This window comes from Acanthochromis polyacanthus, chromosome 2, assembly GCF_021347895.1.
Source record: "Acanthochromis polyacanthus isolate Apoly-LR-REF ecotype Palm Island chromosome 2, KAUST_Apoly_ChrSc, whole genome shotgun sequence".
NCBI classification, from domain to species: domain Eukaryota; kingdom Metazoa; phylum Chordata; class Actinopteri; family Pomacentridae; genus Acanthochromis; species Acanthochromis polyacanthus.
Window position 1 is genome coordinate 41,519,285 of NC_067114.1, and position 17,376 is coordinate 41,536,660.

Genomic DNA, 17,376 nt, shown 5'->3' on the forward strand with positions numbered 1-17,376 from the left:
CGTGCTTACGAAGTCCAAGACGCTGTCAAAACATGGGGAGGAGTATGTCATTGCACAAGAAGACTACTTTGAAGGGGATATTGGCCAAATTTTAGTTTGCTTTTTGTACCCATGCACTTAGAAGTTCTTCAAAACACCTAGTACATGTAATAGAGTAAAGTAATAGATGGAAACACTCAAGTCATGTACAAGTAACATGTAATTGTGCTTAATCACAGTAAATGGTAAATATGTTGAGTTTTTTCCAGTGTCATCACAATAGATGAATGTTAATCATCTGCACTTACTGTAAATAGTACTCATCTCTCTTATCAGCCTTAAAAGGGCTTTCCATTTTACCCCAGCCTTCCATGTTTAATTTTCTTGACATCCATTGGTTTCCATTTTTGTACAACATGGGTTTAAAACTTGCTCCAAATGTGGTGATGTTATCAAAATCCTGGTAGCCTTGAGGTTTTGAGAAAGAAGCAATTTAGTCTGAAAGTCCCTTGTTCAAATTTGGCAAGGGCATTTCATTCCCCCATCTCCCTCTTCACTTTCTGCCAACTCACTGCTCCATGGGTTTAATAAATGCAAAAAGGCTCTCAAAAAATTTAGAAAATATGATCTGTTGGAAGAAAAGGCCACTTTGAACCGTCTCCTTGGTGGTGCATTAGAAGACAGTCTGCTGCTAAAGCCTTGCACTCAAATGTAATCAGAGCTCAAAGTCCAGGTAACGAATAATAGGCAAATATATACTTTAAAATGAGCTGTACTGATACGAAGTGAAACCAGCAGTTTTTTGGAAGAAGGCAAAGAGCAGTCCAAAAACTTGGCAATGGCTCTAATGGAAGTTTTTTAATGTGTCATTCACTCCTGCAGCAAGGTGAATACTTTAATAATTGGAGATCAGGTATTAAGTCATAATGAGCTACAAAATGCAAACACCTCAAGAGTCCTTGTACTGACTTATTTGATGGGGATCCTAATTTGAAATAATTAGGACATAATTTCACTTTTTAAATGGAGTACTTTGCCAGATTAGATTTTTATGCGTTTTGTTACTGATTCACCAAAAGGTCGTCTGTATTATTCATAGAGGACATCACGCTAACTTTTCTTTTTGCTCTTGTTTTCAGTGGGGCTCCTCTGTCTACTTGTGTTATAAGAAGTCTGTGGCCAAAACCAACACAGTAGCCTACAAAGCAGGTGAGCCTCCTAATCCCGTAACTACTGCTGCACACAGATCCAAACACTGATGTGAACCTCTGACATATCAAATAACATGTTGCCTGCAAATCCTTCCCCTCTTTCCTCAGTGCTAATATTGGCTTCTTGTGAATAGTCAGAGTGTAATTTTAGATAAACATGCAGTTATACAAACAATACACTGAATCAGGTGCAGAGAACTTATCTTGAAGTTATAAATATTGCATTTAGCACAGTGCCTGTTTGTGTATTCGCTGTAACTCTGTGTTTCCTCTGGAGAGGGGAGTCTCCTACAGCGTACACTAGCTGCACCACCGCAAGTTCAGGCTTGTTGAAGCATGTTGATGCCTCAGAATTGGGGCGATGAGATAAGCCTGTGCATGCCAATAGTATCCTCCAGTGTTACAGGGTTTGAATAGTTAGCTTATATTTAGTGGTAATATGTAGATTATTTCACTATTCACATATTTTATTTTAAATATGTCTGATTTCCAGTGCCAAAAACACAGAGGATTGTCATTTCCTGATAACGCTCTTTGGCTCAGAGTTTGGCTCGGCCTCCGGCTGGCTGGCTGATGTTTTGTCGTACATGTCTTGAATATGCAGCAGACTGTGAATGGAGCGATCCTATCTGTTTCTCTCTAATGCGTTGGATGAGTCAGCTCACAGAAATGAAGCTTATTTTCCACAATACAGGCAGAGAAAATCCAGCCCGCATCAAGTTTATAAATGTGACAGTTTGAAGATAAGTTTGTTTTGGTGGATACGTGGTTGTTGTTTTGGGATGAAATATTGTGAATGAGCACATTTAACTCTGGAGAAAGTGCATCTACACAACATTCATCACTGTGCACAATATATTTGTATAATTTGTAGAGAGGAGAACTGGCTGCACCCTTCTCCTTTTACTAAATTAGTTCTTAAAGTAGCATTATTTATGATCTTTTTACGTTATCATAGTGTAATGTGAAAGGGGCTGCCTGAATGACACATGAAATCATAACGCTGCAGCTCAGCAGAGCTTATTAACCTTTATTAGGTAACTGATTTGCTCTGGCAGCAACTGTTCAGTTGTAAACAACTGCTTTTACAGCAACATCAACTACTTTCAGCAGTCATGCTCTGTGTGATGGTCTGAGAGAATTTTAACGAGCTAGAGAAGAAACGTCAGATATGTTTATCAGGAAATGGTGGAGACCAAAATAGAGCTAAAAGAGGAGTTTGGTTCATCAGTTTGACTTGAATGCTTATTTGTGAAAAAATAATGAGTCATGTCAGTTTATTTATGTAGCACATTTAAACACAACAACACAGTAACCAAGGTGATTTACAGCATTAGACAAACTATTAAATATATTGAAACTAATGAGTCAATTAGAAACCAGATCAAATAAAACCAGCACAACAAAAGTCATGCAAATTGTAGTATAATAAATTACAAGGACATTCGTTGGGAGTGTACACTCAGATAAAACTAAAATTGCATCTAAATCCAGCAAGTAAATGTATGATAAATTTGGAAATTGAAAGAGTCACATACATTTTTAGAACACAAGTTTTGCTTATTGGAATCTATTGTTCAATTAAACCAGTGAAAAAAGTGAAAACAGTTTGACACTGTATCTTTTAGGCTTAACTTGTGCACAATCCAAAGTGTAAGGCAGGTTTTATGAGGACTTTATTAGGGCTTTATGAGGATTAAACACATTAATTGGTCAACATTACAGGTTCCTGTTGGCAGGTTTTGTTACCACTAAACTGGTGGTCCTGAATGCATGGATTTCCCCAAAGTGTGAGACTATGCCTCTATGTTCAGATGTGTTCTGGAGTTACTGGTGCTGTGGGTAACTGCTGTGGTAAGGCAGCCTTACATATAACTAGTAGTATTTTGTACATTTTTTTAAAATTACCTATGTTGTGCACAATTTAAATTTTGTCGACTTTTCCCATCACTGCTGTGCAACTACTATGAGTACTTATCATTATTAACTGAAGTCAAAATGACATTGCAGTGATGAACAGTGAATGTGTTTCTCCGTCTGCGGAGTTTCTGAATTAGTGCTCAAGATTGGGTGAGATGGGTTTTCAGTAGGGCTGAACAATTTGGGGAAAATATCTTAACTGTGATTCCTGTGACAGATACAGTGGTTGTGATAGAGGATATCAGTTCAGTCTTCACTGTGTAATAGATTTAAATACATAAAACTACTGACATTTCAATCAGCTCTTGGGTCAGACATGCAGCAGAATATACAAGATGTGGCTGCTGAATCATGAGGCTGGACTTCATTCAGTGCAAAATGGAAAATAACCCATTAGCATTGGAAACTAGTCAATGGCCGCTTCACACTGACCCAGTGTATCCCCGTTAGCCATTCTTTACTAAGGCCGTGTGAGTTTATTTCTGTAGCACACTTTTTTAAGCAGCAAGGCCCTTCAAAGTGCTTTACATAAAACACAAAGAGCATCAAGACAAAGTGCAAAAGGGAGATAAAGAAGTATAAAAAAAGACATTTTGACACAATAAGTACGGAATAAAAAAGTAAAATAAAGTAAGAAGTAAAAATTACCTTGGAATTGAAGATACTCAGAGGCCTTAGATTTGCTTTGATGTAAAGCAGAGGGAGACTGGAAAGTCCTCAGCTGTGATTTAAAAGAACTGAGGGTTGCAGCAAATCTACAGTTTTCTGGGAGCTTATTACAGTTATGTGGTGGGTGAAAATGGAAAGTTGCCTTTCGCTGGTTCATTTTGACTTTGAGAACAGAAAAAAAATACCTAAGATGTCTGGATGGTTTGCAGTGTAGCAGATCAGAACTGTATTTTAACTGTCAGTGTCAACCATTCAGGGCTTTATAAACTGACAGTCGTAATTTACTGATTTCGATTCTGTCAGAAATGGCATTGAAATGGTTAATAAATCTATCGATAACTAGTAGAACCTCTGCCTGGTAGTTGTAGTTGCTGATTAAACCTTTATGTCACAGCAATTTTTGTTGATTCCTTCATCCCAGGGTTATAATGTACTTATGCACTTGAGGGTCTTTTAATAATGAATAATTGTGTCCGATTTTTTTTTTTTAGTGAAGTGTCTAATGATGCTTCATCTTCAAAAAATCATGTATGTTAATATTCATATAGCAGTTAATCATTCTCTTGAAGAATGTAAATGAGCATTTTAAATGTTTAAATCCGCAGCATTGACGATAAATATATTATAAAACAAATGTTTGATGCTGGTTTGAAGGGTTGTCACTGGGTAGAGAATTATTTTTTACACACAAAATGCGGTTGCACTGCTTGTATGGTAGCATCATTTAGCCAATGTTAGATTAGCAGCACAGAGTTTTACAAAAGTGCACTACATAACTACTTTATTGTCTCGTGTTTGTGTCGGCTGACAGTGACTAATTACCCAAAGGCCCGATTAGTGTGGACTGATTGCTTATTACACAGCCGGGCGTTTCCAGTGACATACTGACTCAATAAAGCAGTACATTATAGTTGTGATTAGAGTACGCTGAACTTGTTTTGTTTCATTTTCAGCTTATTGGAAAGGCGATTTTCCATCTACATTACCTTTTAATTGATATTCACAGGGGACGTTTGCCCTTAGCTGCTCTCTAAATTGAGTTCTCAGTTTGTTTGTTTTGCTTATTCTGCCTTCCTTTAGGCTTGTTCAGCAGATATCCAGAGGAGGACTACGAGTCTTTCCCTCTGCCAGAGTCTGTCCCTCTCTTCTGCCTTCCCATGGGGGCCACGATCGAGTGCTGGCCGGCTAACACCAAATACTCCCTCCCTGTTTTTTCCACTTTTGTCCTCACTGGAGCCTCTGGAGAAAAGGTAAGCCGGATGAATGGGTAAATTCACTTTCTGTCCTCACTCATCCAGGCGTCTAACAGACATGTCGGCAGCAGCAGCATCGGAAACGAGAGGCTGCCAGCGACTGTTAGACCTCATCAACAGACTTCAACTGTCGTCTACACAGCTGACGTGACCACAGACTGACACACTACGGTGGGGCACAAGAAAGCCACAATGTGCTGCATGCCAGGAGGAAAAGTGGGTCAGGCATGCTGCCATTGTCTGGCGAAAACCTTGTAGCTCCATATCTAGGGTTTCCTTTTTTAGAGCAGGCATTTGAGATGAAAAAAAAAATCAATGAAGCACTAAAATAGTAAATGCATTACCACTGCATTAACAACAAGGTTGTTTCTTCTTGTAGACTTGGGAAAAAAAAACATTGAGCAATAAGGCTTTTCCCAGGCAACAACAGCAACAATGTAATACTCTCTAAATCACCCACTTGCTATCATGCATGCACAGATAAGCAACACAGAGATGATTGCACACTGGTTTGCCAATGATTTTAGTATCCCAATTAGGGCTATTAATGATTATTGGTTAATTGATAAATTACAGTTTAATAATACATTAACTAATTAGGCAACAACACGGACGCCATTAAAAGGTAGACAAGTGAAGTACACGCTGAAACACAATCATACTTGAAAACATCCGGAGCCTGCTGGTGTTTAATAGCGGCGGCTCTGTTGAAGGTCATTTAGGGGTCAGAGATGATCACCTGTGCCAAACCCTGCTGCTGAGTCAAGTTTGTGTGTACAAGCGTGTGAATGGAGGTCCTGCTGTAACACGTACAGGAGGATATTAGACGAGTATGTGTGCTGAGTTGTCTTTTACTGGCCAAGGTCAGAGCGAAACCCAGCAGGACTCTGGCAGTCTGCAGACTCCATGTTTAGCTGAGGAGAGACTTGTTGGCCAATGTGCACATTAAATGCACCGTTTTTCTATAACTACGAGAACCCGCTTTAAACTCTCGACATCATTGGAAATGAGGGCATCCCTCAGTGATTCCTCGAGATTTAGAAACAGCTTGAATGAATGAATGGAAAGGTGTTGAAGCAGCCAGTATTATTGTTAACTGACCACCCACTTCTGTATGTAAGCCAAACCTTAGTGGTGGAAGAAAGATCAGAAATAAAAGTTCTCATAATGCACAATGGCCCACATAATTATACAGTTGTACTTTTGAATTATTCTACTGATGCTTTCACATTTAGCCAATACCTTACTGTTGCAGATAAATTATGGATATGCTGAACCATTTACTTAACATTATATTTTATATAATTATTACATGTTTTGTATGAAAAGTTTCAATCTACAAATTAACTAACACATGTAGCTGATAAATGCAGTATAGATATGCACATATTGTCCATAAATACCTTAAATTCTACTTTTTCAAGGCTTGTACATTTTCTCTTTTAGTGCACATTGTCAAAGGTGATAGTTCCCTTTAAAGCTCACTATTGAAGTTATAGGGATTGGTGAAGAAGTTTTCCAAATATTTTTCCACCTCAGGTTGTCCAGGTCAACCAAAACAGAAAATGTAGATGCTTTGTGAAATTAGAAATTATTACAAAAGTGTTGCTCATTGAATGTATATTTGTACATATTCCACTCTGAAATTTTGCAGGTGTATAAAACAGCTGAAAACGTATAAGAAAAGTACAAGTTCAAACATGAGAAAATGGTCTTTTACTGCTGCTTCCAGTAAACTCTTCATTGTTTAAAACTAATTTAAACTCAGACTGAAACTCTTCCCACAACTCTGTCAAAATGTAAACAGAAATATAAAAAATTGTACTTTCTTGTACGCTTACTTTATTTTTGGATTTAATTTGTGTTTTTTTAGGTTGTTTTTTAAATGCATGAGAAAGCCAAACCAACCCTAATCAGGTCCTTGAATAGTTGGAGGTTGGTGGAATGCCGTTTCTCTTGAAATGCCAAAAAACAAACCAACATGACTGTAGACTTTTTGTGTGTTGCACAAACATCGAATATATATTCATAGTTTAGCAATGTAACAATGTTCATTCATTCAGTTTCTGAACACAACATACTCACAGAAACACACAGGCTTCCTCAGATCACTCACAGCAAACAAAACCACGGGTCACCTCAGTCCCTTTTTGGAGGAAAATGTTGAAAACCGACCCACCCACCCACACCGGCGGCACAGCAGATAAGCCAGTTAGCTTTGATGTGTGCATGAATTGAGAAAGTCTCATATTTCCAGGAAGCGGAGGGGATTTATTTGGGCTGGTGCTGACTCTGGCTCCGCTAACTGCTGTTTGTTTGGCCCACAGCTGGCACTCATGGTATGCATGTTCAATAAAGGTTACACAACGGTGCACTGTACCCACTTTATTTGTCTGCTTATTGATGTTTCCTTTTACTTTGGAGTGCAGAGATGATTCATGGGAGTGCTTAGAGGTTTCTGAACTGTCTGCTCCTTTTGATTATTAGTTGGCTAGGTCGTCTGGAAAATATTTGTTAAACAATGACAAGAGGTTTCAGTTCAGTGTGTGTGTTTGTTCGTGCTGTGCTGTTATTCCTCTGCTGTAATAAGACTCTGAGGCGTGGGACATGTTTGAGAAAGTCCTCACTTTTTCAGAATACTGTAGGAGGGTAGGGACTTGGGTTTAGGCTTAATTTGTTTTGTTTTATATTTTTAGTGTTTTATATTTCTTTTACAAAGTTTCTATCCTGTTCTGTGTCTTGCTGTTTTGCACATATTTTTGTCGCTGCTGGTCTCATAACATACATATTTTGGTCAACTCAGGTTGTTTTAAAATGTGCTACCTAAACTTAATTTGATTTAAAATAAAGTTTAGCTTCAGGTGTGACTCTGGGGTTAGGTTAATAAACTGATAGGTCAGTATTCCCTTTATACAGATCAGAATCAGGATCAGTTTTGATGTCAGGTAGGTTTTCACATACCAGGAATTAAAAAAAAATCAAGTGTTGCAAGTCAATCAATCATCAGTTATTGCAGCAAAACCAGGGAATTTTAAGTGTTAAAAAAGTACTAGAAATATTTGAAATGTCCAGCAAAGTGCAAATGTGCTACCTGTTTGTCTTTACACAGCATATTGTGTAAGCAGCTTGAGATGTGTGTTAATGTAATGCACTCAGTCAATGTCAGTGGCGAGGTGGAGTCAGAGAGTGTCACTGGGGACTCTGGCCTTGTTAAAGAGTCCAGCAGCACAGGCAAATGTGCATGTGCACCCATGGGAGTGTGTGTGTGTGTGTATTCAAACCAAACTGCAAGCAGTTAGTTGGGAAATTACAGCTGATTAGTTAAGCAGCAGAAAAATTCTTGGCAAATGCTTCGAAAGAATTTGTCATTTTTCGAGCTTAAATAGCAAAATTTTCTGGGCAGAGTTGCTAACGGAAACATTTTCTGCTTTCCGTTTTTTTTTTGGATATGGAGAATAAAATAAATATAAATAAATACTGCTGTAATTGTGACTGTTAACTACCTTTTCTTGTAGAAACAAAACTGCTTTGCATTGAGATCCAGGCAAATTTTCCTTGCTGAACTTAATTTTCAGTGCCGTTTGTGTGTCTGTGAGCAGAATTACTCAAATCTCACCAAGCTAAATTTCATGAAACTTTGTGGAGATGTGGAGTATGACCAGCTAAATTTTGATGTGGATTTACATCAGTCTTTTTAAAATGGCTTCGTTTAAAGGAAACAGCTGCATTGAAACCGTATTTCACACTTTTATGGTTTAACTTTGCAAATAATCTGCACTTCGCATGCCTGCCAAAGTGTGAGTGGTGATCTGTGTGAATCATGTTACACAACTTTATTCACAGCATCAAGTTTTCTAGTCTAAAAACTTAGTTACTGAAACGTTGGTGCAGCAGCATCAATAACCATTTGCAAAGACCTCTGAGGCTGCAGAAGTGGAGAGCCATGTAGGATTTTCTTTTAGACTTGCAAAATATTTTCGTCTAACTGTGGGAATATGGCATCACAGACATATAACAGCTTCACAAAGACATGCGGCATGCCTTTAGACTGTTTATAGATTCTTCACTTACTGTATGTGCATACCAACCCTCGAGTATCTCAGTAACACTGAGACTAACAGTATAACTGTGGATCTAATTTTCTGTTTTAGGTTTACGGTGCTGCCATCCAGTTCTATGAGCCCTACCCTCCGGAGTGTCTGACCGAGCAGCAGCTCTCCCAGCTGGGTCTCCTGAGCCCAGACAAACCCCCTCCACCTCCAGCACGGCAGCTGCTGCCCCCAACAGCACCACAAACAGCAGCACCACAAACAGCAGCACCAGCCCTCGCTCGGTCCACACCAACAAGTGCATCTGCCTGCTCTCCCACTGGCCCTTCTTCGACGCTTTCCGCAAGTTCCTCACATTCCTCTATCGCTACTCCATCTCTGGCCCTCACGCCCTGCCCATTGAGAAGTGAGTCCTCCCTTGTTTTCTCTTTATTTCGCTATTTTATGCTCTGGTAATTTCACGTATTATACCTTAGTCGTAGCCAGTATGCCTTTTGCGCCATGAAAATATAGCTTCACCTGATAATACTTCAAATATAAACGTTTTTGGAAAAAGTGCAACTTCCTATTATTGGAATTTAATGTATAGTGTCATTCGTCTGTAAAGTTTAGTCCATCTCGGGGGCTGATGGTCACACCTGCTGTTTTCTATTGATCTCATAACTAAAATGTTTCTATTTACACCATAGAAAGAAATTAGCTTTTTATTTATTTATTTATTTTTGAGATTTGGGGGATCCCTAGTGATAAAATATCTGTATGAATGGAAAAGACATCACCAGGGTAGAGTTGATTTAGGATTCTTGAAATTACCAGGTAATGTGTAACAGAAAATGCTTTTCATGTTTCACTGCTGCTCATAACTCAAGGTGTTTGCCCTGATGGATTACTCAGCCGCCCACTGCTGTTATTTTTGGCCTCACTTCCCTCTAATTCTTCTTTTCCCAGGCACATCTCTCACTTTATGCACAAAGTTCCCTTCCCATCATGTCAGAGGCCTCGCATCCTGGTGCAGGTGAGTTTTAATTGCGACAGTAAAACGCCGATGTTTACAGTGCTTTTTAGAAGCCGGGTAATCATCGTTTTGCAAAAAGTCGCATCGCTTTCTGAAGGTGTCTTAGATTGCCTGAGGGTACGGTAGTTTAGGTGCCTCCATTATGGATGAACATTTAAATGATTCAGTGCAGGCTTTTTGTGCTTGGTTGGTTTTATCTCACTTTCCAGCTTTTCTTTAGCTTTCCCCTCATGACAGCCTGATGTTGAGCCAGCCGGTGTCTTCTCCTTTGCCTCTCAGGTAAGAGATTTTCTGGTTAAAAGTGATTTTTAATGTCAAAGAGAAAGACAGTTAAAACCTAAGGCACCTCTGGGCAAATTACATATTTTGTATATTTTTGAAGTGCAAAGTAAACACATCCCCTGCAGCGTTAATTACAAATGAGCATTTCTTCAAATGTAAAAGCACTTTTATATCTTGACATTAAAAAACACATTAAAGTAAACAGTAATCGTGGCATGTGGACCCCACACTCCTAGTAACCCCTTGCTTTGACCAATATTACAGCTTGTTGTTACTTTTTGTCATTAGCTACAAGTCTATATCTTGATATATGGCATTTTCTGCCGCTTTTCTTTGTCTATTGTTTCAAGTTCTGTAATATTTTTAGTCTGCCTTGCACACAGAGCAACTCTAAACACAGATTTTTTTATGACACTGAAGTCCTAGACTGTAGGGATTACTTCAGAAGCTTCATCTTGTCTTTTGTAAAGGAGTTCATGGTGTATTTTAATATCTGTTTGCAGCATTGTGATGTTGGAGAAACCAGCTTTTTCATTGTCTCTAGTTTGACTGACGAGATGATGAACACACTCTGAATTTAAAGATTTTTAGTTTTCATCCAGTGTTTCCAGTGCCACTGGCTATCTCATAAGCCCAAAGCAGAATAGTTAGCTGAGCTGGAAGGCAAAGCTCTTGATTTATTGGTCAGTACATGTTCGAACCCTCACCTGCGATCATGACTCCAAGACTGAGATTGTGAATATAAGTGAATGAAATGAATTTCCTCTTAAAGTGGCTGGACTCAGTCTTGGAAATGAGACATGAAGCTTGGACATCTGGAGGGAGTTCTGAGTAGAACTGCTGCTCCTTCATGCTGAAAGGAGCCAGCTGAGGTAGTTTGGGCATCTGATTCCTCCTGGGCGACTTCCTATAGAGGTTTTCCTGCTGGGAGGAAGCTTCAGGGTAGAACCAGAACTTGCTGAAAAAAATAATATAATGTCTTAGGCTCTCCTGGGAGGAGCTGGAGAGTGTTGCTGAGGAGAGTGACAGCTGGAAGTATCTGCTTAGTCTCCAACCACACACAACCTGACTCTGGATAAGTGGAAGAAGATGGATGGAAGAATGGATGGATTAAGATGCTACTTTGCTTTTTTTCCAAACAGATCTTCAGTGATTGTTGCCACTGAGCTCATTTTGAATTTCACCTGTCCACAGCTGATGTTTCCAAACTGACTTATTCAGATGTTGCTTAGCTCTGCAGACTTCAGACACTGAGTTTGTTGATGAGGTTAGAGGTAGAGTCCTTAAAGGGGAACTTCAGTTTTTTTCAACCTGGGGTCTGTTTTCATTTGTCATTTCATACATGTGAGTGATGGAGAAATTAATTTTCGACATAGCTCCAGTATTTAGCCAGGCAGGCAGCTTAGCAGCTCAGCTAGCAGCTCAGCTAGCAGCTCAGCTAGCAGCTCAGCTAGAGAAAAGTATGGGGCAACTTGCCCCCCCGCGTCAAAGTCCGCCCTAACGTGCTTTTTTTCCCACACTGACCGGCTCAGATAGTCTCAACGAGTGTCCCACAACATACTAGAGATGAGAAGTGAACGAAAACCTCCACATTACCTGGCGATCGCTCTTTGTTGCGGTCTGTATCCAAATCTCAGGACGCTAGAAAGCAAATCTTGTTCCAAAATCGCGCCAAAACACCTAGCTGAGCTCCATCCATCCATCCATCCATCCATCCATCCATCCATCCATCCATCCATCCATCCATCCATCCATCCATCCATCCATCCATCCATCCATCCATCCATTCCTTCATCCAAACCTGAAGACCCACCACTGAAGTATCCTGAAGTGAAAACTATGGAAGAGTTATGAACACGACTCACCCTTCCTTCAAAATAACCAATTATCGGCTTTGTAAAAGATATAGTGGGAAGCATCAAGCCAATCATTTTAACTCTTCAGTTGGGGCACATTTTAGATGTTTCTGATCAGATTTGACAGGTGATTCTCTACATGCCCTTTTTGCAGCATGGTGACCATTTAAACTGCAGTTATGGCTCTTTCTTCATTCATTTAGAGAGAGACCTGGTCTTGTTAGCCTGAAATAACAGCCTGATGGATTACTGAGATAAGTGCCAAGTGATGAGATTTGCCCACAAGAACTTTGCTGAATCTTTCTACAGTTCGATTGCAGTCTTATAGTGTTTTTGTTTGTTTTTCTCCCTAGCAGAAGTACAGTTTTATCTAAAAATGTTCTTCCTCTTTCAGATCTCATCTTAACCTTCACAGTTATCCTTAGCTACCATTTCTTAATGACATTTTTAAAGTGGAAGTTGCAAGCTGGAAGTGCTTTGATATCTTTTAATAGCCTTCCCAGCTTTGTAGACATCAATTAGCTTTGTTTTCAGATCCTCAGCTGTTTGCTTTGTGTGACTCAAGGTTGTTGAGTGTTATCACAAGATGTGAAGAGAGAGAATTTTCAAGGTCAGAGACACCTGATATGTTTCAAGTTAATGAAAGACAAAGTAGCAGTGAATTAACATTTGTAAAGAAATATGTGTAATATTTGCCGAGGTTGTATTTTAACTTTATTCGCTCTAAAAAGCTGCAAAAAATGTAATTTGCTCAGATATCAAAGTATTGCAGAAAATGTGTGTTTTTAACCTTGAAGTTGCTGATGAATTCAAAGACAGATATGTTGACATGAGAAAAGATTGTAAAGTCTTAAATAGCATATAACATTTTTTCTGAATAATCAAATTTATGCTCTCTGGGGAAAAGACATGCACATGAGATTGGTGGCATCAAGAGCATTTTAGAACCTAAAAGAAGCAGAGCAGGTTTAGAGACTGCACTGCAGTTCCTTCCAGAAATCTTGGCAGTGGGGATTTTAATTGAACTATGCACATTTCTGTGTTTTGTAGTGGCGGTCGGTTCTCCACTTTGCTCCAGAACCTCGGACCAGAGAACGCCGTCACCTTGCTGGTGTTTGCCGTCACAGAACACAAGATCCTGGTTCACTCGTTACGACCGGCTGTTCTGACCAGCGTCACCGAGGCTCTGGTGTCTGTAAGTTACTGCGTTCAGCTGTACGGGGAAGTTTTACTCCCCACCCCAACCAGAAGTGTGTCTCACTTCCACCATGTTGCTGTTTTATGTTTAATTTTGACATTTATTTTTAGTAAGCTGCAGAACCAACTGTTACAGCGGCTGTTTCTAATAATATGTCTGTTATGGAACTTCTGTATTGTCACTGCCTTTGGAGGATTCAAGAAAGGTAAAATGAGAGAAACTCATATATTTTGTTGAATGAGGGGACCCAAGTGTGTAGCAGGCTGCTCTTCCAGCTTCAGTGATGATGTCAGAAGATGGTTTTGAGATACAGTTTTTTTCTATAGCTGAAAACTACTCTGTAAAGCTGACCACACCAGGAGTGGGCAGTCTGACCAAGGGGATCATATGACAAACAAAATCATGATCCACAATCTGAATCCGAATTTTTCCACGTGATGACATGATCCGATGTGCATACGGTTGCCTGGATGCAAAATATGTCAGCTCAGCTCCAGCTGACAAACAGTAGTGATTCCCATTTTGCTGCTGCTAACCAGCTAGCCTCAGCCTGTCCAGTCTTGTGGTTCCCTGTCTGCAGGCTTTCCAAATTGCTGTTGTAGCAGTCCACAGTGCCACTCAACTGCCTCTCCAGTGAATCTCTTGTGCCATGGATGAACTCCAACTCGACTGTCTTGGACTGCAGGTGGAGAGGCAGCTGATTGACATAGCATGTGTGACCTGGTGAACCTGCAGATAGAGAAACATGAAGCAGACTGAGAATAGCCAAATAGCTGGCAGAACTGCACTTCAAATTCAATTTAGTCCTTGCATATTGCACTTTTTATAACGTTATCTGTACGATTCAACTGCAAAGTAGGTGGTAAGCCAACATAAAAGCACTCACAATATGAGACTGTCAGATCTCCCACCCTTAGACAGACTATGTTTTCGATGTTTTTGTTTCTTTGGCACACTTATGAACCAGCAACATGATAATGGAAGCTCTGCAGCTTTGTGCCAGGCTGCCATGGCAGGACTCTTGTCATCTTTTTCTTCTAATGTTTCTCTTCATCTTCATCCTCTCCCTCAGATGATCTTTCCGTTCCACTGGCCGTGCCCATATATTCCTCTGTGCCCCCTGGCCTTGGCGGATGTGTTGAGCGCCCCGTGTCCGTTCATTGTTGGAGTGGATTCTCGCTACTTTGATCTTTATGATCCACCACCGGATGTGAGCTGCGTAGACCTGGACACAAACACCATCTTCCAGTGAGTACAAAACCTAAAAGCTTGTAATTGCTGTAGTCATTTAGGCAAGGAATTGATGTAAAGAGTGAAATATGTAAAATGCAGATTTTTGCAGAACTTAACTCTCTGAAACCCAAGCAGTTTCTGGGTGTTTTTCATTCAGGTCACGTTTTTACTTACCATGAATTTGGATTTCTCTGCAGTGTAAAGTCCTGCACTTCTTTGGTAACAGCCATGGCTACAAGAAGAGAGAACTCAAAAATGCCTTTATGTAGTGTAGGACAGTTGTAATGCCATAAATTACACAAAAAAACAAAAAACTGATGTGGAATATCTTTGATTATTTATTTAACACAAATTGTAAGAAATGGATTAAGCATGTACGACATTTTTGCAAGTTTCCACGGGTGTTACTAACATTAGGAAAAAATGTAGCTGTATAGATGTTTTACTACTTAAATTGTAAATCTGCTTTTGTATCACTCTTGTATCTACACAGTCTGCAGTTCGACCGAAAGTGCCTGAATTTTTGCAGCATGACTGTTGGATAAAGCTGAGTCACTACTGGCTTCTCGGTTGCACTGAAGAGTGCAGTTTTTTTTGTTTTTTTTTACAGAATCTGGTTAATAAAAATGGTATATTTTTGGCAGTTTTTTTATTTGACAAAGAATCAAGTGATTTTGTTAAAATAGCACAGTGGTAACCTTGGATTTGGTTAAGCTTTCTGTCAGTACAGGATGTCAGGTAGCTCAAAGATCTGACAAAAGTTGATAGGTTCTTTCTGTTTTGACAGCTTCTATGATTCCATGATTAATTGTGTAATTATGGCTATTTTTTACAAAGATAACCTGTCTTTGAATCCTGTCGGTGGGTTTAAGGGTTCATGGGGTTAATCTTCTCCGTCTTCTGGCTTCTCACGATGAATGATGCATTGTGTCGTTTTCTGTAGACTAAACTACAGTGCAGTAATCCACACATATGCTGTGCAGCACTTCCTCAACATTTCTTTCCAGACCACAAAGCTGCCAGTTCAGGAGTTCTAAGTTTAGCGACTAGACCACTTTCCGATAGATTGGGTGGAAATGCTTATTTCTGTAGTGTCAGACTCATTTTAATATGAAGAGAATGCAATTTTCCAGTGCTTCAGGTAAGGTCAGTAATGGTTCACATCATTTCTGGCCTCATTACCGGCCTCACAGCGTCGGGGTGGTCTGAGCTCCCCCAACCTGACCGCTGTCCCTGTTGGTTTTGGCCACTCAGCCTCTCCAGGGCTCAGTTTGTGCTTCTGCTTTTCCAGCAATGAAGATAAGCGAGCCCTCACGTGGAAAATCCTGCCAAAGAAAGCCTGTAAAAACCTAATGAATGTGCTGAGCAATCTCCACCAGCAGCTGGTTGATGGTGAGTACTGAACTGGTGGGAAAAATGATCGTAAAAACGTGTCAGTTTTCTGATTTTGTTGAGTGACTTTTTTGATGCATGTCAGGTAAAGCACACTGTGTAAGCATTACCGTTAGTGGCTGTTTTCAGTTGATCTGAATAGAACGTGTCAGTGTTGAGAATTAACCTCCTCTTACATTCTGTTTTGTCCTTGTAAAAGCAACATTTCTACTTTTTCTGGCCTTCTGTGTAATCAAATCTAATAAAAAAGCATTTATATATGGCTGATTAAGGTCTACACAGGGTATGCTGTGCTCCATTCATCATATTTAGTGTTTGATTCTGTTGTCTTTACCATTTTCTCTCCATTAAGTCTGCATTGTTATGCTCTCCATTCAACATTTGGAATGCCAGCCATAATCCCATCATAGCATAATATCCTAATTACCCGTCTGCCCTGCTGTGGCGCTCGCTGTGTTATTGTCAACTTTGTCTGCGATTCGAAAGCCACACTCTCTGAGACCATGAAACCTGCTGCTTATCGAGCTGGATAAATTGAATAAATGAATTTTCTGATTCAGTGAAGTTGAAAATCTGTCCAGTCGCTGCCAGAATGGCTGAATATTGATATGCATGCCAGAGGTTTTAGTTGAGACAGTTAAGCCTCTTGGACCCTTTGGAAAAGCAGATATCAGCTCGAGGTTATTCATTGTAAATTACATAATGCTAATCCTCATTTGCCACTACTTACTGAAAGTCTAGCTTCACCCTTCAGCTCTGACCAGAACTCCACCTTCTGCATGATTTGGAAAAGTGTTGAAAGTAGGTGATGGACTCTGAAGGCATGGACGTGTGAGGCAGGAGTTACAGAGTTTGACTGTGCAAATTGAAATACAGATATCTCCAACATCACTCAGATCAGTCAAAGGGGTAGGGTTTGTATCTCTAACAGGTGGAGATATTTGTAAGTCAGTTTTGACTGGTTAAAATAATAGTCTCTGAATAGTTGTTGCTCATGCAAGGCTTCCCGTTGCATATTGGTGCAGCAAAACAGTCGCAAACACTGTTAGCAGAAATAGTGTTGGTTGCTGTGGTGGAGAATGGTTAGAAGATGCAAAGAAATACGACAGACTTATCAAAAAGAAGTTTGTGGAGAACAAGAATTTTAAATAACTGGAGACTTGTGGTCTAAATTTACCACAATATTAGCCTCAGGCGGCTCTGACAGTTTGTCATATGCAGTTACAGTTGCAGTAGCATAATATGTGCTAAATGCAAGTCACCTCAACCTCCCGCTTGTCGTAGCGTCTGCCGTAACTACAGATGTCTTCAGCATAATT

At 39.8% G+C, this 17,376-nt stretch overlaps 1 protein-coding gene across 1 annotated transcript in view; it reads left to right on the plus strand.

The window, feature by feature from the left end:
- LOC110956505 (C-myc promoter-binding protein-like) overlaps positions 1–17,376 on the plus strand; it is a 118,719-nt gene that overhangs the window by 37,144 nt on the left and 64,199 nt on the right. Inside the window, 9 exon segments of the mRNA XM_051944946.1 lie at positions 1,119–1,188; positions 4,860–5,029; positions 9,184–9,277; positions 9,280–9,487; positions 10,030–10,096; positions 10,317–10,375; positions 13,285–13,429; positions 14,505–14,680; positions 15,957–16,057. Of these exon segments, the coding sequence (XP_051800906.1) occupies positions 1,119–1,188; positions 4,860–5,029; positions 9,184–9,277; positions 9,280–9,487; positions 10,030–10,096; positions 10,317–10,375; positions 13,285–13,429; positions 14,505–14,680; positions 15,957–16,057 (1,090 nt within the window).